Source organism: Lates calcarifer, linkage group LG10, assembly GCF_001640805.2.
Source record: "Lates calcarifer isolate ASB-BC8 linkage group LG10, TLL_Latcal_v3, whole genome shotgun sequence".
Taxonomy (NCBI): Eukaryota; Metazoa; Chordata; class Actinopteri; family Centropomidae; genus Lates; species Lates calcarifer.
The window spans coordinates 17736013-17758257 of NC_066842.1; the positions used below are offsets into that span (position 1 = coordinate 17736013).

A 22245-nucleotide genomic window follows, 5' to 3' on the forward strand; every position below is an offset into this window, starting at 1 on the left:
TGAGAACCTACAGTAGCAATGATTTCAGTGTCACTTCACTATGAGTAGCGGTAAGAATACTATTAATACTAGAACTAATATCCTGCCTCGAAGAAAGATAGTTCTACTTTGTAAACAGAAGGGTGTGTATGTACTCATAGAACCAGAGTTACACCCATGTAACTCTTCTGTATTCAACACATTTCTTTATGTCTTGATTATGCTGTTAACTAGCCTCCACAAGGCTTGAACATTATGCACCGGCCACATTAATTTGTGAATCTGGCATAAATTTACCACTTTTAGCTGTTGCAAATAAACAGGGGAAATTGGCTCTGACTCTGGCAGTGTTAATGAGTCTGGGACAGATCCTGATGTATATTTTGGGGCTTTTGCGGTCAATGTGTTGAACATCTAAAGCAAGATGCTTCTAACTTCATCAGCTCCTTCATCGGAGTCCCTGTGGGGATTGTTTGCTAATGACTCTGCTGTGCTTACACAATCTCAAGAACATGCTCTCTCTCTCTCTCTCTCTCTTACTCCCTCCTGTTCTCACTCACTCACACATGCCTACAAAGCACAAACACATGCATGTAAACACATTCAGGCACTGTATATTTTTACACATGTGGTTTGCCATTCTTAGGCTAAATTAATATTCATACACAGCACCAACAGAAAACAAGAGTGCGCCTTTTATGTGTCAAAGATTCACGCTCAGTGTGAGACCTAATTAACAAATGCGGAAGCTAAAACAAATCCCTGATTACATTATTAGATCTACTCTGAACTTATTTACAAAGTTTCAAGCTAATCTGGTTTGTTTCAGTTGACCTGTCTTACCTACTGACCTGTTGTCTGTCCAGTATTGACTCCTCTGCCTGGCTAACCATTGTCCAGGCTCATGTGTCAATGAATAAGTCTTGTATTCATATGTGGAGATAATTAGTCGAGGAAGTGAATCACAGATAGCTCATTGTTACTGTCTGCCTGAATTACTGCACTAAATAGTCTTCATTACTCATTCATTACTTACTTTCTTTGTTTAAGTTGTTTTCACATCACTTTGCATTTACCAAAACCAGCACCAGTGTTGTAGTTCACTCAGATTTACTTCAGTTTTATTTTATAGTCTGGTCACTTTTCTTTCTTTCTTTCTTTCTCTTTTGTCCATTAGTCTTTTCAAATAATTTTCTGCTAATTTATGTCCACCTCACATCCCAAAATCATGTCAATATTTCCCTAGATAGCAAAGTGTTTTACTGTGTACATCACATTTTTGCAATTATTTTGTTATTTTTCAAAGGAGTTAAAAGCTTTGGCTCTAGTTTTCCACTGATAGTTAAAACAATTTAATAAACCAAATTTAAATCATAGGTATTTTAATTTAAGTTTGGCTGCCAAAAAGTAAAAGAAACATTTTTGCAAGATGAGGTAACAGATGTCATTAAATACAGATTTCTTCAGAATCCTGAGAGGATCCAATTTTATCTTCCTGTACTGCACTTTAAAAACAATTCCATCTACATCAAAAGCAAATATAGGCTACTGTAGGTTATTAGATTTACGCTTTTTTAACAGACAAAATGGCCTTCAGATCTAATCATTACATTCTATTCTACGCTCTCTCTTTATCTAGTCTGTGAAAACCAGTTCATTAATCCACATTTCACATCTCCACACAGTCCAAGGTCACCTTTCCGATCCTCTTGTATGAAATATCCCTCACTTAGGGAGTGAGTGACGGAGTGGACGAGCTGACAAAAAGACACTTCAGACGAGCAACACAAAAACATGGCTGCCAAAGGGATCTGCCGCCTGCCAGTCACTGATAAATCACTCATTCTGCAGATGCCCTCTTCCCCCAGCCCGTCCCACTTCATCCAACCTATCAGCCCGCGTAGTAGGTTTGAAGAGGCTCGTGATTATACCCTTTGACCTCAGGGTGTGGAGGACCTCTGCCATTAGACTCTATTACGACCAAGGTCATCCAGGGACATGTCTGTCAGTGTGAAATGATGTGGCCTGCCACTGGTCTAAGTGGCAGCCTGATGGATCTGTCAGCAGCACAGGCACACATTGTAGACATGATTAGAGAGATAGAATGAGGGAGAAACACAGAATAAACGAGGGATAGGTGAAAAGGAGGGGGGATTGGTCTTGGGTGGGAAGGGGTAATGAGTAAGATTTGAAAGGGTGGGAGATGGATAAAGGATAAGGACTAGCGAGCTAGCAGAGACTATGTCCTGATCGATTTACATGTCTCTGGCATTGATCAAACTCCCCCATGAAGGGAATTTACCTCCTCTTCACAAAGGATGGCTGATACAGTGATTATCAGAAAAACCTGCTGCGCTGACTGTGTATCCACGTGTGTTTGCATGTGCACACATGCGTTGTGTGTATTTGTCGGGTCCACAGGGTGGAGGGAAAAGCAATAAACAGAGAAAGATGAAAGCAAAAGGGAGATAACTTTTTTTTTACTCAGTTCAGAGACTTTGACTGGAATGGAATCATTCGAATATGATTTTATTTTGTATTTTATTTTGCTCTCAGTGGGACTTGCTCAGTAGTGGGAGATAACACAACTACCTAACATGCACGCTTAAATCCATCGCCTCAAGTCTGTCTCTGTCAATTTCTAAACCAATTTTGGATAAGCAGGTTCTCCCAGGAACACATGTTAATATTGTCTTGAAGGCAGTGGCCATGCCCTTGTACACCAAATAAAGGAAACATGAACACACACCTTTGCACAACCTTGACTCATTGCGACTGATGTCTTTCTAGATTGTAACAAGCAGACTGTGTGTGTGTGTGTGTGTGTGTTTGCCCTTGAAACTGATGTCCTGCCCTTATGGTTGCAAAGACTGACATACTATACAGTACTCCATAGCCAATAAATGCCTTACCATTAACACGCATGTGTGAGCACATACGCACAGATACACACGTGCATGCGTACACACCAGCTTGGCTACCCCCCTCTGCTCCTGGCAGAAAAACACTGATTCTGCCCTACTGGCTCACTGACCGACATATGGATGGTTGGAGGTGGCGGCTCATGGCTTGCCGCGATCAGCAGCGTGTGCATACAGTGTGTGTGCATCATGCGTTAATGTGTCCACATGTCACAAGTATGAATGGGTGACGAGCTGACTGGTTTTGTCTGTGAGCCAGTAGCCAAGCTGCGCTGTCTCCTCCCCTTCTGCCCACTGGCAGTTGGACCCAGATCTCTTTCTCTCCAGCCATTACCCCATCCATACTTTACTTCTCCTTTTCCCATATGTTATCTCGCCGTATTTATCTAATGCAGCTCTCTCCCTGCAGTTCTGTAATAAGCTTCAGTTTTCAGTTTTATTCTTTTTCTAAAGTTAAAATCAAACAAATGAGATACAATTAACAATTGAGAGTAACATGCAAAAAAAGAAAAAAAAAAAGAAAACTGATTCAAAATGTGAAAGATAAAGATTATGTCATGGGAAGAATGTCATTCATCAAGTGAGGAAAATAGCTCCTTAAGTTGATTTCTGCCAGTACAATATTGAAGAAGATAAAGATCAAATGTATGCCTGGTTGAATGAGAGTTTAGAAATAAATTAATAAATAGTTAGTTAATAAATTAGTTAGAAAAATAGAAATGATCTGCAAGATATCCCTCTCTCATTTGATTCTCGTACATAAAAATACATATTTTGACTAATGAATGGTATGATAAAAGGTATTAAATAACCATTTATACTAAAAAAAAATCAGTATTAGTGGAAGTTACTGAATAATATGTTGTGACTCAGTGTTTTAAAAGCTTTTGAAAGACCCAGCAGTATGGTATGAAGAAATACATTGATATCAACTGCCATAGATACTTTGTTCAGACAGGTGAAACAAAGCCATTCAGGAGGAACAGCCACTTATTTTTCCTTGATTGTCACATGTTTTTAGCTCATCACATTGCTGCCTCATTGCCTTACCTGTTATCATTTCATTCTCTGTAGGCTGTTTGGTGCGTGGCGCTGCTGAAAAGGTTATGCTTTCCCTGTGTTGTGTTAATTAGAAACAAAAGAGGCTGCAAGACTCAGGGGGGAGAGCTGGCACCGCCAATGTGCTCTCTTTCTGTCTGTCGGCCTCCTCTACATTTCTCTTTTACCTTTCTCCATTTCAGAGAATTACATGGCTTATGCTTCATCCCCCCTCCTCTGTCTTGCTTTTGTTTTTCTGCCCATCCAGTGGCTCGTGCATACACTGTAGCTCCCATGTTAGCATGGCCACCCGCATTTTTTTCTATCTGACACACATGACTGCCCTGTTGACTTTGATCCTCAGATCTCAGTATCAAGAGACCATTCACTCACCCGCCTGGGGGAGGTGACAGAAATGTCTGTGTTTTCCTTCCATGTGTGTGTGAGAGAGAGAGAGAGAGAGAGAGAAAGATGCAATAAGTGGAGAGTGAGAGATGACAGAGCCTCTGATCCAATTTTCCCCTCTGAGATTTTGGGCTGGTTTCTGTGCTCAGTTGCTCTGTGCAACATGTACGACATGAATCTAACCTCGTTGCATCTTTGTTGTCGCCTGGCTGTCTTTGATTCTCTGTTCCCTATCACTGGACTCTTAGACACGCTGATGAAACTATTGATGTTGCCAGTCTTTTGTTTGCACATCCATTCAGCCATTCAGATCCAGCACTGTAATTTAAAGAATCAATACCAAGCTGATGGGACTATGCTAAACTGGCTCTCTCATCTTCTGAATTTGGGATGACACAAGTGAGCACCAGTGACCTCAAGTTTACCTCAAGTGTTCACGTAGCCCCTTTCCAGTTCTGGACCCTCTGCACCTGCAAATTACACCGTAATTACAAGTACTAAATCAATTCAGTCGCATCAATTATATGTTTTACAAACCTCAAAGTCCAGGGTGAAGAAAATGATGCTCTAGCTTTTAATTTGGAGGGACAGAATGCAGAGAATTTTTTTCTTTTTTTCCCTTGTGGACACTAACAGTAATCACTACCACAGTTCAAACCTATTGATCTATCTTGTGTGGCAGGATATGAGACCGGGGTCGAAGCTCTGCCAATCAGCCCGTCCACCAACAGGCTCCTGTTCTGACGTCTTCTGCTAATGATGTCCACTCCACAGAGATAACCACCATACATTACAAGACAAATTATCTCCCTGTCAAATAGCCAATTTGGATTAGTGTCAGTCTTGCGCCCTCATTCGACCTCTGGTTTCTGATTAGGTGTTTTTTCTTCTTCCTATTCCCCTTGCAACTCTGTTTAGTTATTGAAAAATTGAGCAAATTGGCTATAAATTGAACCGCGGAACACAAATAGAGCACAAGTAACGAGAAGGATGAAAGAAAGAACGTGTGTGTTTATCTGACCACCTGTCCATCTGTCCCTGTCTATGCATGTGTGTCTATGTGAATGTTGTCCAAGCGCCTGCTAATAAAGGCTTAATGAAGTGCCATGGAGATATGGTGACTGGAGAGAACTGTTCACGCTCACAGATGTGAAACTTAATGAGAGAGTGTGGAGCCATGTACAGGAGCCAGGCCAAGAGAGAGGATGGTCACCTGGCATTTATACTACTATGATGTTATGGAGTTGTGGGATGTGTGTGTTTTTTAGGCTTTGATAAGAGGAGTCAGTCAGCCTGTGTAGTTGCACATTTTTACTGCAATGATCCATTTGCCACTTTACTGTAACTCCTTTTGCAGGTGGAAGCAAGAGGAGTGTGTATTTATTTTTCACATCATTTCTTTTTGCCTGATAATTGTAGGGTAATTAATGAAACTGTTGTACTGTATAATGCTAGAAAGAGCAAGGGTTGCCTCACAGATTTACATTAGTGTGTTTAATCAACAGCTAATCTTGCAATAAGCAGGCAGTTGTACAGTTAAGTCTTCACATTAAGCCTCATTTCTCTTATTTCAATTAACTAAAAGGAGGCGCTTAGAGGAAGCTTAGGAAGCCAGCTGCTGCCTCTGTAGCATTTCGACAGCTCATCTCTCCCTGAGTCCTGGGTAGCATTAGTCTCTCTGCAGGGAGCCCTGCTGCCAGCTAGCTAGCTAACCACCATGGGCTCATTCTTAACAACACACCTTAGCCTCAGGTGAGAAAGTGGCATGGTGTAGCGCTGCTGATAGCACTCATTAGTCTGTGGATTAGCCCTGATTAGCCTAGCCGTTACTCCCACTGATACTGCATGCTAATGCTAATTACGCATTTACCATTTTACCCTTTTTAGACAAGCTGTTGGTCTAGCTTTATTAGCTTTATAGTCTCCCATGACTTTTTCTTGGCTGCGGCTTCAACACCAGTTGCACTGCATTGCATTTTCTCTTCAGTGACTGAATGTCAGCTAATTCAGCAGGTTTTTATGATACACATCGCATTTGATAGGGAGTGGATATGGGGAGGATATTGCTATTTAGGCAGAAAATAATGACAAAAAGTATGTCAAGATAGACTACAATACCTACCTGAGCAGACACTAATGCAAGCTGTTATGAAATGAAAAACAATGTGAGAGGATAATTAAGGAGGAGGAACCTGATTATACGCCCGGTCAAGCAAATAGCTTTGTGGGAGTTTAACAAAAACATAGTTAGCTGGCAGATCAGAGTTTTGACTTCATTCCACATGAGTGTTCATAAAGCTAAGCCATGATGAGTGTGACATTAAAACAACATGAAGGCTGTCACAGGCAAGTGACATAGTGAAATTGACTTTGATGAGATTGAGATGAGGCAGAGGAGCCTTTAATTCACATTGTCCTCTCATGTCCATCACTGTCAGTCAAAGTTAGACATAGAGGGTGGAGGAGAAGGTGGACAGGAAATGTAGAGAAGTTTGGCGAGCAGATAAGTGTGCGGAGCACAGGAGAAGAGCACAGGGGGGCTGAAGATTAGTGGTGGCTTCTGTCGAAGTGGGTTCCATGCTGATTTTCAGTGGCAGCTGTACATGCTGACTACAACCTCTGGAAGATGCTGACACAAATCCAAACTGATCTGCTCGATTTCTGTGAAATTCAGCTCCCGCCAGTCTCACAGTATACTATACAGTACATGTCTCTCGGCAGCTCTGTAAGCATAAAAAGAACTCAGAAACTTGTGTGGACTCAGCCGCCTGCTTGTTGTGGACACGGTGTTGTGCTTATATGTACAGCCACTGTCTCAGACTAACTGCAGGAGAAAAAGCCTCCTTTAGGAGACATCGATGTACCTGACTGGACATTTTGACCCCAATTCACCCACAGGCTGTACTCTTAGTGGACAGAAATGTTCAAATATGGGATGTCTGACTCTGACAGATTATTCTACTTCGTGTTTCTTATCTAACCGAGCTGATTTATGTTCACCTCAAGCAAATCACAGGATTATGAAATGCGATTGCATAGTATTCAGCAGGGTTTGTTTTGTGAGAGAGGTAGAAAAATGCAACCTGTTTTCCCTCAGTTTTTGAAGCAAACTACATTTTCCACCTGAGATAGCAGTGCTTGCTGGCCTGGAAACCAACCAGAGTGTGGTCAGAGCTTATCTCTGTCCTGCCCATCGAAAGTGCCAGTCAGCTCCTTGCATTGGTTTTCTAGTTCCTCTTAAGCTGTTGTGCTGGTTGTGTGAAGTGTTATTACAGATTGCTGCCTCTCAGATTTGTCTCTCGAACATTGACCTTCACAGGTAACCTCAGAAAAACAATTGTTAAGAACTCATCACAGGCTGTTTTGGGGTCACTTGGCTTATCTCCCTGGTGCTTCAATTTTGGCAACAGTGAGAGGAAAGTTGCAGTTTAAGAGGGCATATTAGGACAATTGGTCCTAAATAGCTTTCAGGAACTTAGCTACGTTGATGTAACACTAATCAAATTTCTGCTTTCTCTTTCTCCCTTCTTCCCTATTTCTGTCCCTCTCTCATACAGGTGGAGCGAGAAATAGCTATTCTGAAGCTCATAGAACACCCACACGTTTTAAAGCTACATGACGTCTACGAAAATAAAAAATACTTGTAAGTATCACCAGTGGATTGTGATCTAGTGGTTCACAAATATCATCACGACCAAATGCTCTTCAGGGTATCAGAACGTTCTTTAAAATCCCATAGATCATTTTGTTTGACCAAGGAGCAGTTTTGATTGGTGTATTATGATTGCAGGGCAACAGTGATAGCCTTGGAGGGGTGGGTGCTTCATTAGTATTGGCATGAAGCATTTAATTTGTTCGTGCACGCTAGGGGACTCCTAATAGGGGGGAGGAAGACTCTGCAATGTAAACACCATGACACGCTTATCAGAGGCAACACCACTGCATTAAGAAACATTAGCCCTGGAGAGTGGCAGCCGCATTAGCCTGCTGCAGCACGCACACACACATGCACAAACATAAATGTATTAGCCAACTTGAACAGTGGTGAGTGACAAGCCCATCAGTCCTTTATGGTCGCCCTCTTGACTGTTTGTCAACTAAATTCAATTAGTTCTCATGTTGAGCTTACAGACCGAATGGGATTGAGCACGCAGGACCGTACATCACATCCTTTAAGATGAGAGGAATAGCAGAATATTATGATTTATCTTATAATTGGATTATTAAAATCCCATTTTGTGCCCGTTGCTTCATCACTTCTGACAGCTGGTCACTAGTTGCATCAAAGAAGACAAATTGCTTTATATTTGCATCACCAGTGACTTGAGTACACTCTGCGCTTCACATCAGTGATGTAATTTTGTTCTTACTGAGATATCTCTACTTGAAAGCCAATAATTGATAGACAGACAGCATATTTGGAGCTGGCAATCCCAGAGCTTTTAAGATTTATTATGCTTTTGGCAAAGATCCCACCACAAGCTGTTTAAACCGGTGTGGGGTGGGTGTGTGTGTGTGTGTGTGTGTGTGTGTGTGTTTGTGTATACAAGAGGTGAGAGAGAAGTAAAAGAGTTTGATACATAGCCCAGCAATATTTTATTTATGGATATTTCATTGCTAGAAATAAATGAATGTTCACATAATGATAGGCTGTGCTTTTGAGAATGAAAAATGTTTGCTGAATAAAATGCTCCATTGTCTAAGAGAATATAATGCATATTGAATATAATGCACATAGGCTATTTTATTTCTGATTTTTGTTGCAGTGTTGAAAATGTAACAAGAAGGAACAGCTGTAATACATGCAAGAAAAGTTCTTTTAAAGAACTATTATATTTGCCTAGCTGGCACTGCGACACACTGAGGCCAAAGTCTAAGATTCACAGCATCTTTACATTGCTGAAAATGTATTGATATTTCTTATTATGCAGTTATTGGCCAAAATCTGTACAATAGAGATATTCTGACCCTATCATTGGTCAAGTTCTTAAAGTAGATCCTACAGCTGGTGCAGAATGCAATTTGTTGGCATCTCTTGTGTGCTTCACAATACAGGTCACATTGACACATTCATATAGCACTTTCTATACATGTAAAATGCTCTCTAATACATACATATGCATTTACACACCGATGACACATTGTGGGCAGTTCGGGGTTCAGTATCTTGCCCAAGGATACTCAGGGATCAAACCACCGATCTTCCAGTTGGTGGGCAACTACTCTACCTCCTGAGCCACAGCCGCCCCAAAAATCCATTTAGTTGAAAATTTGCAGTCTCCAAGCCAAGATAATCCTGATGATGTCATTAGTTTTTAGCTTTTTAGAAAGCTTCCTTTCCAGAACACCAGAAAATAATATGCTCTTATCACTGTTTTAATGGGCTGAGTAGTACTCCCCCATGAGGAATAAATTGATTTTGATAGGTAAGATCAGTGGAATGCCCCTTTAAAATGCTATCATTATAATAAATCACAGAACAAACTGCAACCTTAGTGGAATTGTATTGAGATCATGGTCATATTATATGGGAAACTGTTTCATTTCTAAATGCACCTCAGGTATTGTACATGGTTTTGCAAATGTATTAATGTACCTTCACTGACTTGTGTGTGGTGGTGTTGTTACACATGACAAAGCTCCTGAGACTTGGTCATAGCCCGCATTTTTGGCTTTAAGGGTTTAAGGTTGTTTAGTGAGCACATGCTCTTTGGCCATGTACAGTTTGCAACACTATGGTGTAATCAATAAAACTGAAGAGGTGCATGTACACACACATATATCCACAGCTGGGAGAGAGGGAGAAGAAAGAGAGTATTTCACCGCCTGTCTGAGTTTCAATTTGTCCTAGTGAAGATGGAGGGAGTTTCAGCACAGGATATATGAGCAAGGCCAGGTCCGGAGCAGGGGCAGGGCACTGTTGGCTTTCACAGATGCCGTTTTAGGCCTGGGTCAGCAGAGATTCATCTTCTCCCTGTCCCTTTGGAATGCCAGAGGATCATGGCCGCACACTCAGGTTGACAAACTGCTAGACCAAGCGGGCTGGAAGGCCACCTGAAGAGTTGACATAAGAAATGTGATAGAATGTATATGCATGCTTTAAAAGGTAAAAGAAGGAAAAAAATTGCAATGAACTTCAGTTCTTTTCCAATATCTCTCTTTGTTCCTCTTTTTGTCTCTTTGACTTGATTAACCGAGTGCTGAGACTCCCACAGACACTTGCAACGTCTGTACCTTTGCAGAATTCACAAGCTCCTAAATCCTTTATGTCTGAGAGCAGTGTGTGTAGCTTTTCCATCTTTTTGTAGTGTAATGCAACTATATCATCTCTCTGATGCCTCCCATAGGAGGTCAGAGTGTCTAGTATATCAGAGCTCTTCACATACACTGCATTGTAATACACTGTTGGCATGCTTCACTCTCTGACTGTAGGGACAGCTTACAGATGACAAAATGAAAAAAACAGTCAACATGATATGGCTTTGGGGAGATCAGCTCATTGATCCTGGGTGTTTTGTCTGTGTGTAATGGCTGTGAGGGAGCTATCTTTCCCACATTGCTCCGGTTCTTACAGACCTCTGAGGTCGGAGGCTCTGATTCTTCTTTTCTACGGTGCTCTTTCAGAGGGCTCTGTGGAGAGCACAGGTATTTGTTCCTGTCTCTACAAGTAAAATCTTTCTTTTCTATGTGTGTATGGGAGTGTTTTTTTCTGTCCTTCCTCATGTTTTATCTGTCATTGTTCCACCCTTGTCTCCCTTTCTCTACCTCTCCTTCTCTCAGGTATCTTGTGCTAGAACATGTGTCTGGTGGTGAGCTGTTTGACTACTTGGTGAAGAAAGGCAGGTTAACGCCTAAAGAGGCCAGGAAATTCTTCAGACAGATCATGTCAGCCCTGGATTTTTGCCACAGTCATTCCATATGGTAAGTGACAAGATCCCCATGCAAAAATATACTCAATATAACTAAACAAGTGTGCCCTGTCTCCATTTACACCTCTATCTATGTAATAAAATAAAGTAGAGTCACAGTGCAGTACACAGACACGTTCAGGTACACTAAGACCAGTTCACCATGCAGTTTTAGACAACAGTGAACACCACAGGTTTCACATATACTGTGGATGCTTGGAGGTAAAACCATAAAAGCCACAGTCATTATCTGTAGTCCATAAAAAACATCACATACAGTTAAAAAGATAAAAACCACCAAAAAACAACCATACCCAGGAGGTGTAATGAACACAATTTGGTTGTCATACAACATTGAACAAATAATGAGTTTCCAAATAATAAATTCTAAAAAGATACAGATTCTTCCTGGAGTGAATCTACAATCTAAATTTCAATCAGTTTATTCATAGCTTCAGAGTGCTGTTTAGTTTTCAAACCACTGATTCAAAATGGAAATTACAGAACTGAGAAACTTGAAATTGCTGGTTATGAAGGTGTGTAGTCCCTATTTTCTTAGAGTCCCCCTCAACAGCTGAGGATGACTGACACACTCTCAGATGGAAAGAGTCAAATACGCACACTTGTATCAATTTGTCCTAGTGAAGATGGAGGCAGTTAGAGTGCTCAGATATCACTTTTACAGCTGAGCAGAGGTGACTTTTTTTGTTAGTGCACAGTATATTTTCATAGCTATGCTCTGCTCCGTGTTCAGTCCTTGTATTTGCTGAAATTTGCCTCCAGATAGTTACTAATGTGACATATTGTGTTTGGCTTCAGGGGGTAATTTAAATGTTTACCAGCTCGTAGACTTGTGGCAATCATATGTACTTCAGAAGTCAAACATGTCAGCAGGGACTGATTTTTAGCTCATTTGTGTGTGTGTTGCTTGCATGTGTGTGTGCGTAGTGTATGGATATATATATTTGTATATCCATTTGTATAAAGCACAGAGTGAGTTTTCTTTCCTCTGTGTGCCTTTGTCCTCATGTGCCTGCACAGCAGAGCACAAGGACCATAGAGCAGAATGAGTTCAAGTGTATTTATTTTTACCTTGGTCACAAATAAATCTCCAGCGACACTGCAGAAACAGGAGGAAAAAAACTGATGAGATAGGAACAGAAAATGTAACTGCATTCTACTAATCAGTATTCAATTACAAGAAAAAAACAGTACCATGTACAAGGGGACTCAGGACCCACCTGCCTCCTACACCAGGATGGCAGAACATGCAATAGAGAGGTGCTAAAACAAGAATATGTAAAGTACATGGAAATAAGAAACCATTTGAAATGAGGCGAAACACAATAACATGCCACAGAAAAAGAAGAGAAATGGGAAGGCAGTTGGTGACCAAACAGATTCACAATTCATGCAAAATTACTGGGGATGCACACTGCATAGATTACATGTGTTATTAGGGGTTATTCTGATTGAGTGAGTGTTCTTGAATTGCTATAATGTTTTTTTTTTTTTTTTTTTTCCACTGATAGTAATAGAGTACTGGTTATATGTAACACTGATACAGTTTTATTCTATCAGTCCTTTTTTAATCCTGGTCTATTTTCTATCTGTATTTTCTTATTCAATCCCTAGCTGTTATATTTACTGCAACCCCACTTCCTTTACCCGCCTTTACCTGAAAGGAAGTATTCCAATCCCTTCTGTAACCCAAGGCATTGGTTTATAGAAAATGTAGCAATGTCTTGTCCATCCATTCATCCATCCATTTATCTATACAGCTTATCCTTAAGAGCCGCGGGGGGCTGGAGCCTATACTAATGTTATTTAGTGATTTTATCAAGTTAGATTTGGCAGAGTTTTTCAGCTATAGCAGCATTAACACAGCAGGTGCTGACATGTCAGGCATGCTGATGTTGTAGTTCAGATTTCAAATCAGATTAAACCACGCCAAGGGTACTACTTCACTTGCATTATTTTGAGAAATATTGAGGTCACTAGCAATTAAAACATGGTCATTATGCAGCATATTATTAGTTTGTTTCCTTGCTGCTCTCTCAGCTATAATATTCACAGGCAGGGGCCTCAAATTACAAACATTAACTAATGATCATAAAACCCTAGCCAGGCCATGGCTGTTGTCTTTTCTCATTGACACTATGACTCTTAGCCAGCCAGTCGACTCATGATGGTAATTTGTGCGATTCCATCATATCTTCTGTGCCAAGGCTATTGTGGCAGAAAACGAGAGAGAGAGAGAGAGAGAGAGAGAGAGGCTTTTCAACTCTCCTGTGCACAGTCTAGTATATTTGAAAGTTTCCTGAATAGCTTCCTGCTGATGATGCAGGGGAAACCAAGCCTGTGAAAAACAGCTATGGTATAATACTCCCTAGAACCTTGTGCTGAGTACTAAATGCCTGGGAGATAGATTTGCATAATGTTGCATGGGCAATTAAAAGGAAAGAATTAAACTGATTTGTCATGGAATGATTAGGTATGGTTACATTTCTGTGATTTGATATGCTTTGTGTTCTTGTACAGTATAGTTTCTCAAGGAGGCAATTACATTTTGTCTGCTGCTTTTAATGATAAAGCCACTGTGGGAGCTGTTATACATAGTTTGAGCTTCTACATCCGATTATCAAGGGATGATGTGCTTGAGTTCAGCTGATTGTTTGGGCCATCAAGCAGGAAGCAGTGGTCTTGAATTGTCAGAGAGAATTTAAACAACAGAGGATAACTCTTGTATTACTAGAAATAGAACAAAACTGTCCCACCTAAGGGAATGAAAGTTAGAAGTCTTATCAGTCTGTGTAAATAACTCACTGCGAGAAGAACAGATCAGGCCAGTTAGGAAAAAGCATCTGGGACTGACATTAAGTTTATGCACATTCATTGATTATCACAGCTCTTTTGTGGTAAGATTCACAAGCAAGATTTCGCACCCTTGCTGTTTTACTTTGTTGCTATCTCTCTGTCTCCACTAATCAAATCCGCTCACTAGCGCTCTTAGAAAGTGATGCCTTGTAAATTTATCATGAGGAGGATTATTTGGGAGTGTTGCTGCACCCTCTCTCCCTCCTCCCAATGTCAATTAGGGGCAAACAGACAGATTCAGCCCTTCTCACGTCCCTTCCATCCCCACTAATGAGATCTCAGCATCCCCTCAATAAAAAAGCATTTCTGCAATCATTTCTCCCATTTCTACTTGTCTGCGCAGGGGACCTACACAGGCCATTAGAAGTGTTCCCTTTTCTCTGTGACTCACCGTGCAGAGAGGGAGGAGGGGAGGAGAGGAGGAGGTGAACACGTGCTCCCTAACTCTCCTTTTCCGCACGCCTCGCGTTTTCACTTCTTCTCGTTTGCCGCATGCTTCCATCTGCCGCCCACGTTCCTGTCCCCAAATATCTCCCTTCAGCCAGATGGATGTAAGTCTGGATATGAATGAAAGAGCGTAGAGAGAAAGGGCTGTTTATGACTCAGTGTTTCCTCTGCCTGATTCAGATCGCTCCCCGATTTAGGCAGAGTTTTCTTTTTACACGGAGGCAGAGAAAGGGACAAAGTGAAGCACACAAGGATAGCTGATGAGGGAGATGAGGCAAAGATAGGTAAGGTAGGATATAAACAGACATGCCAAAGGAATTGTCAGTAAAAGATATTTATAATGAATGCTGAGGCAGTGGGAGAAAATCTTCATTGTAAGTTATATAAATCCAATGTCAAACTGGCTGCCCCCCCCCCCTCCAGTAAACATGTGTTGCGTTTGCATATAATTTGATGTCTGCCAATGTTAAATCTACATGCAGAGATTGGTCAGGTCATAGTGGCAACCAGAGCGCAAACTTTCCCTTTGAATCCGTCTGTAGCAACATCAGATGTCAGGGTCAGCCACAGAACAGCCCTCCGAGAGCCGCTTTGGATCCAGCTGTTGTTGCTCAAGGTCACAAAAATAGAATGGCTGCTTCAGAGATATAAACATAATATCACCTATGATTCGCTTCCACATTTACCTGAGAGGGAGATCCCAGCAACGGCTTTGGCTGCATCTCGTCAGCCCCGACATTTAACAACATACACACCTGCTCCACAGTTGATACACTCTCCAGAGAAGTCGATGTGGCAGTCTGCCATAACGGCAAACACCCAACAGAGACGCAGATTGATTGAGAGGAGTAAAGTGTATTTTCCTTGAACACTTGACAAGCTGCTTGTGTGCTTTTTACCCACAATTGAACCATTTTAACTGGTGATGAGAGGTTAAGTTTATACAAAAGAAAGAGAGGAGTAACAGAATATAATTTGAATGTGATTATCTACACTCCTGGCTGCCTTTTAACTATACTTGAACTCACCATAGAAGGCAGTGGATGCTGTGGATTTCCTGTGATAAACCTAGTGCACTGTGGTTCTATTCTCATGTGAGCGATGAAGATATATTGTATTGATTTTTTCAGTGTTTCTGAAGCCGCAGAGAGACTCTACCCAGGATTCAACCTGAGGTCAAGTGAACTGGGGTTGACACGAAACACACCCATGCATCACTCCCCAGTCATTTTGTCCACCCACTCCCATCACACCACTTTGTCTTATGCTGTATATGTGGAGATTTACTTGGGCTACAATGCACGTACTTTCACAGCCATTCACAGACACCCATTCACCCACAGAACACACACACAGAGGCACAGTAATCAATGAGGGATTTCACCTCGACTATAACATCCTCTGTCCTCCATCTCACCCCCGCTCTGTTTGTTTAGTAGTGACTTTGGTCTTTCCCCTCGTAACCCAGTTAACAACTCTAAGTGTGTGTGTTTAATTCAAAGTGACTGCGTGTGGGTGTGAGATAAAGACTATCTGTCACATAAAGTAACTCCAACCATCCCACTAAGTAAGGCTGAGATTGCTAGAGTACCTTGGGAGGGAACCCTGCAACTAAAATCCGTAGCTCCATCATGCGTGCTCACACAGTCACACATTCTCCTGTCCCTGACACTGATGTGCACATTACTGCTGCCACCTACATGTGCACAAACTAACACCTGGTCCTGAAGTCACTTTAAACCCACGCAGTGGCATAATCATGTGCATCATCCATATCCACCTTTCTCTCTCTCTCTCTCTCTCTCTCTCTATTCCCTTTGTCATTACCTGCTTTATTCCATTCTTCCAGGGGCTTAAAGAGCTATATGCATCTGTCTGTGCCATCACTTGGTTAGAGTACAGCAGAGGGAAATAATTTACTTCATTTAGGATTTAGGACTCTTTTAGGATTGCCAATATTGTTAAAATTTTCAGCCACAGCATAAGTAGTTATTTATTGGAGTTGTGGTAATAATTTTCATAGATAAAATAACTAAATGGAAAAAGGTGTTTTTGACTAATGTAAAAAGCAAGTGAATTCAATATTGGCATTATAACCAAAAGGTATTATGCCTCAGTTGAGATGGTGTAACAGAAAAATCTGTATCCTCTTAGGCAATGTATTGCCCCAAACCTACCTCTTCCTTTGTGCCACAGTGCATTTCCATCCACTTGTTTTCACACTCATTTCTTATTTGTGCATTAACAGAGTTTAGATAACAAAGAATTAAACAAGTTTGTGTATTATTAAAAGAAACTGTGACAAAGTGCAATCGAAACAGACTTGGCAAATAAATCACATACATGCATGTGACCTATTTGTCACCTAAGCTCTACTGAGGAGATGAATAAGAGCATATTTGTGTATGTGTGGTATGATGAGGAGATCGTAATGTAATACATGAAACAAGCAAATGCCATATCTCATTTTCTACACAACGTTCCGTTGTTTGAGGCCTGGCCTGATCTATTTTAATTACGTCATCTCTTTCCTCCTTCTTCTTCTGCCATGGTTTAATGGCACCAGACTGGAGAATTGGCATCACCAGCTGTTTATCTCTCTGCATCCAACTCCTAATGTTAGCATAACAGTAGTAGATGGAAAGGCACATTAATTCTTTTTTTTTTTTTGTAATCCAGTTAAAATTTGCATAGCATTTGAATGGAACCCTAACTACTGTTTCTGTATAACGTCTTTGTCTGTCATCTTTTGTCATCTTCCTACAGCATGCAGTTCATGTTGGCTCATTTGTCATCTTCCATCCTCTGCATGCCTATCCCTCTATCAATAGCAACCCATGCCCTTGTGGCTGTTTGTGGCTGTGTTTGTTGACATTCTTAGTAGAGTTTTCCCAGATGACAGCCTGTCTGTCTGCCTCCCTGTAGAAAGCCTGTACTTATAGCCTATCATCATTATGGCTGATGGCTGCTAACAACACAAAATGGAAATCTTTTTCTCTGTCTCCTTGTCTGTATTTTTCTGATATTTGCTTCTCCTGCAGTGCCAGTTAAAGCATTGAAGTGTAACTGGGTGAGAGGAGGGAAGTTGATGGAGAAATGGAAATGGGATGGGTAAAATGGGTATGGAAAATGGAGCAGGAGGATGGAGAATTAAAGTAGTAGGTTAGTTTTTTGGTGCTTGGTTTAGGGGGAATGGGCTGGTTGTTACAAGTAGAAGTGTATCATAAGAAAGGTGGGATGACAAAAATGACAGGCTGTTATGACCACACTGAAGTCCAAAGGAAAATAAGGGGTAAGATGACCAGACTACATACACCTATGACTATTTTAAGAGGAATTTTGCACTGCCACCATGTGTTAGATGCCTGATGTGCTATGGGTTTTTAATATCTATGCCACTCCTTCAGTTCAATGCCTTTCTGACAGCCTGTCTGTTTATTCTGCCTTGAAGGTCTGCTGCTCATCCTATCTTCCCCAGTCGAACTCCTTTGGATTAAGAGCAAACGCCGGGTTGCACACACAGTTCTGGCACAACAAAGCAAATAGTTTGTTTATTGCAGATCTAGCCATCATTGTAATCCCACATTTATAGTCACTGCATTACATGCAACAATGCATTACTTCTCTAGTGTTGCTCAAAACCCCCTTAGGAAAAAGCTTGAAGTGCTGCAGATGACACAAGGAATGCTCTTGTAACCCGTCACTAGAGAGGCAAGTAACTGTGATTTCCTCTCAATACTAATCCACTTTAAATACAGGTTACATGAGAGGAGACTATTAAAATATGTAGGGCACTGGTGAAAGGTGGCACTAAGTACTGTACTATAACTATCCAAGTGAACATTTCTATATCATGACAAGAATATGACATCAAATCAGAACAACAGTTATAAGTTGTCTCTAATAAAATGGCACTTGTGGGGTTTTCTTATTAATGAACAAAAGTTATGTTTACATTCAGCATTACTTTCCAAAAACACTGTGTACACATGCATATTAACCTGCTTGCAGTCCTTTTCTCTGCAGTAGTTGGTGATGATGATCGCCTGTGGATCAGTAGACTAGTATGGGTCACATCACAATGGGGACCCACTCATAAAAAAATGATGCATATGACGCAGTTGACACATTTATTAAGACGCATTCTGGGATACCTTTGTGCAGCATTGCAAGCCCAGTAGGTATGGCATTATAATACTCCCTGCAAGAGAATTTGGACAGCACTATAATATGGTGGGCATTGTTGTTGGACTTAATGATGAGTACTTTCAAAAGCATAACCAGGGACAAGGGCTGCAAATTAGCCTTAGCTAGATAATATACAGTACATATATTACATCTGTTTCAATCTTCCCCCATGTAACAGTGTTTAACTGTATTGTCACTGTTAAATAAACAAAGCAAACATGCTGTAGCTAACAGAGTATCTAATACAATTAGAACGGTGTAGTGTAGGTCATCTGTACACCATTGCCAACAATCAATCCTTTCCTTGTTATTAACTAAATAAAATCAACTGACATGTTTTCTTCTCAAAACGGAATCAAAGAAACCTTTATGTGTAACATAGTCTCTCTTATCTGTACCTAGAACAAAATTGGGTTTCAGGTACATTGGATTTTGTTACTTGGCTATAGATGAAAAAAAGACACAAACTCAACAGAATAATATTACAGTGAAACATGAAAACATATTCATCAATCACTTGCTTTAAGCAAAAATGGTAAACCAGACCAATTCCATTAGACAGCAAAAAAGGGGAAAAAAAAGAAAAAAAAAGACACCTTTATCTCTCTCACCCCTAATTGCTGTTAATACACAATTAACCCCGTTGGCTAATGAATGATTGTGCCTAGCACATCCAAGTCAGCAGTCAGAATGTTGTCCTCTTTTGCTAATGCGATAGAATATTAGCCTAAAGCATTTTCAGAGAATGTGCTTGGTCTCTCTCTAATTGGGTCAACAGAAGCCTAAAAAAATTAAAAAAGGAAAGATAGAAGGAGGAGGATGACACAGAGGTGCGCCGGAGGCTAAATGGGTGCATTTCAACTCGCAATGATGGTTAAAAACCCCACTCCAGCTAACAATAATGGTACTACGATAGCTTTAGTACTTCATGAAAATGCAAAAACAGGTGTGCTATTTTCCAGGCATGTTAATGTGTCAAAAAGATGCATTTGAGCCATTAGAGTTAGTTTCAAGTGTTCTGGTTTAGCTAATTAGTGCTACATATCTTGGTGTGATTGCAGGCATAACAAGACGCAGTATTAAACCCGGTGTGTGTCAAATGTGTCACCATGGGAAAAGTATATTTTCCTTGGGCTGGAGAATTTAGTTACAAAACTGTTCATCACCATAAACATGTCTGGGATATTATAGGGATGTGAGCCCCAAGAGGACAAACCCATTACAACCTTCTATAAAACACAACATATCAGTATGGTGCGTGCAAATGATCACAGGCAATTAAGAGCTTGGTGTTAGATTGCAAGAATCATGTCTTAACAGCCCCACTGGGGTGTAAACCTTGCTCAGACAGCATGTAGACGCACACATGTGCCCTGTAAATTAAAGTGAGTGCCATTCCACAGTGAAATGTGAGGCCTGTGCCACAGATCAAGGTAAGAGATAACAATACATGCTACCACAATGGATGGCAGTACTCATCCTTTAATGGTGCCTCTCCTTTGGTATTTGGTGTTTTTAGATTTTCTAGTCTATTCCCCTCCTGTGTTCCATATGGGCCAAGCATGGCACTAACATTTATACTGTTTCATTTCCTGCAAAAACCACCTGTGCAAACAATACATGCACTCATTACATATAGAATATTTTGGAAAAGGCATTCCCCTGAGACTCGCATGCAAGGTGGTGGCACACAGCACCCAAACTTCTGGAGAGAAAAACTACAGCTTCATTCAAGCTCATTGCAGCTGTTGAGTTCGCTTAACAGCATCCACTCCCACATGACATATGAGATATCCCTGCTGCAAGGCCTGCTGTGTGAGCAAGATTACAGTAGCAGAATGCAGCCTAATGTGTCAGAGAGGCAGTTTAATGTCCTATTATGGATACCAGGGTCCTGACAACCAGTAAAGCATCCAGATGCAATTTGTCCCCTTGATGCTGTTGGTGGATAAATACTCTGCTGTCCTCTCTCTTTCGTGCATCAATCTCTTGAGATTTGGCTCATTGTATTACACATGCAATGGGCCTGTGATTACACAATGTTTCTGCCCTGTTTATGGGGCTTTTTGATAATGATTTATGGCACATTTCTGCATCCGAGGCTGACAGTTTGAGAGTGCTCAGATATTTATGGTTCTGTTGAGGCTTTGGCTCTGATTGGGGTCTGTGAAAATTAGGATGCTACCCCTCCCATGCCGTCATTGCTGTTGCTTTTGTCACTGATGTCACACCAAATTATTTAAGGTTCCTTCAGTCTCTTTCCTGTGTCGACAACAGTTACGAGTTGACCTTCTGTCATGTTTAAACTCAAGTCACAAGTGATTTGTAACTTTCAGCCATCTAAAACATTTTGTTGCCAGGAGAAACATTATTTTTTAAAGCTTTATTTAATTAGGCATGATGGCAAAGAGCACTTTCCTATATTGCACAGACCTGGTGACAGGATCCACAGCCTCGCGTTGGTGGGCCCCCTCAGCTGTTCAGTAAATGTTTGTTCCTTCCTCATGTGCTTTGACAGTTTTAGTTAAAAGACTAACTCTCAAGCTACTGACATCTCTGCCAAATGATGATTGTGTGAATTGATAAAAGGTTTTAGCCTGGGGAGAACTGTTTTAGATGCTATCTGTGTTTTATTTCAATTATAGCAGGGATCACAGAGACTGCCAGTGACCAGCTGACAGCTAATCCCTCAGGACAGGAAACGAGTTGTACAGCAACTGATGTCATCTAAGGTTAAACGTCCATTGTGATGAGGCACTCTTCAAAGGCAGACGCATCCAGCTATTGTTCCTCTCCTCTTTCTATCATTAGTCTAAAGAGAGGATGAAAGTCTAGCTTATGACATCCTGACAAGCCTGTGGTGCTATGATTCTCCCCCGGTTACAAAAATCATAGAGGGGGGTAAACAAGTATACACATATGTTAGAATGTAGAAAAGACAGATGGTTGGATATACATACTGTACATGTGTGTGATGTCTATGGTGCTTCCCTCAGCCTTGGGAGACATCACAAGAACAGCACAGTATGATGTAATACTACCCTCAACCCGGGAAGAGATGTTAAATGTGCGATAAAGTGCTAACGTCACTCCGCTTTTGAACAGTCACTCATCAAAACTGAGATTTTAACCTCCAACACGGCAACAACATACGTGATATGAGAAAGATATTCCTCTCAATGGTCCCTTTTAAGGAGAGATATGGTCTCCGCTGGATATTCTCCCCCTTGCTGTGTTTAGTGGTAATGAATGGCAGCTAATGAACATCGCCTCTGCGGCTGGCTCCCCTCGATGGCCCCCATCCCCTCCCCTCCCCGCTCAGCTCGGTTTGCTGGTGGCTGTCTGGGAGATGAGAGGAAAGGGATGAGCGGCGAAGAGGGAGGGAAACAGAAGGAGAGAAGGACACAGCAGGGGGCTGTCACACCTCGTACCAGCTCAGCGCTGAGGTGGGAGCCCCCTTCAGCATGGTCGGATCAAAGAGA

General features: G+C 41.2%; 1 protein-coding gene across 2 annotated transcripts in view; it reads left to right on the forward strand.

Annotated features, from left to right (window-relative positions):
• brsk2a (BR serine/threonine kinase 2a) overlaps nucleotides 1-22245 on the forward strand; it is a 155204-nt gene that overhangs the window by 99410 nt on the left and 33549 nt on the right. For both annotated transcript variants that reach the window (XM_051073461.1, XM_051073460.1), the window contains 2 exons: nucleotides 7901-7986; nucleotides 11124-11264. In XM_051073461.1, coding sequence (XP_050929418.1) covers nucleotides 7901-7986; nucleotides 11124-11264 — 227 coding nt within the window. The remainder of the gene's footprint in view (nucleotides 1-7900; nucleotides 7987-11123; nucleotides 11265-22245) is intronic.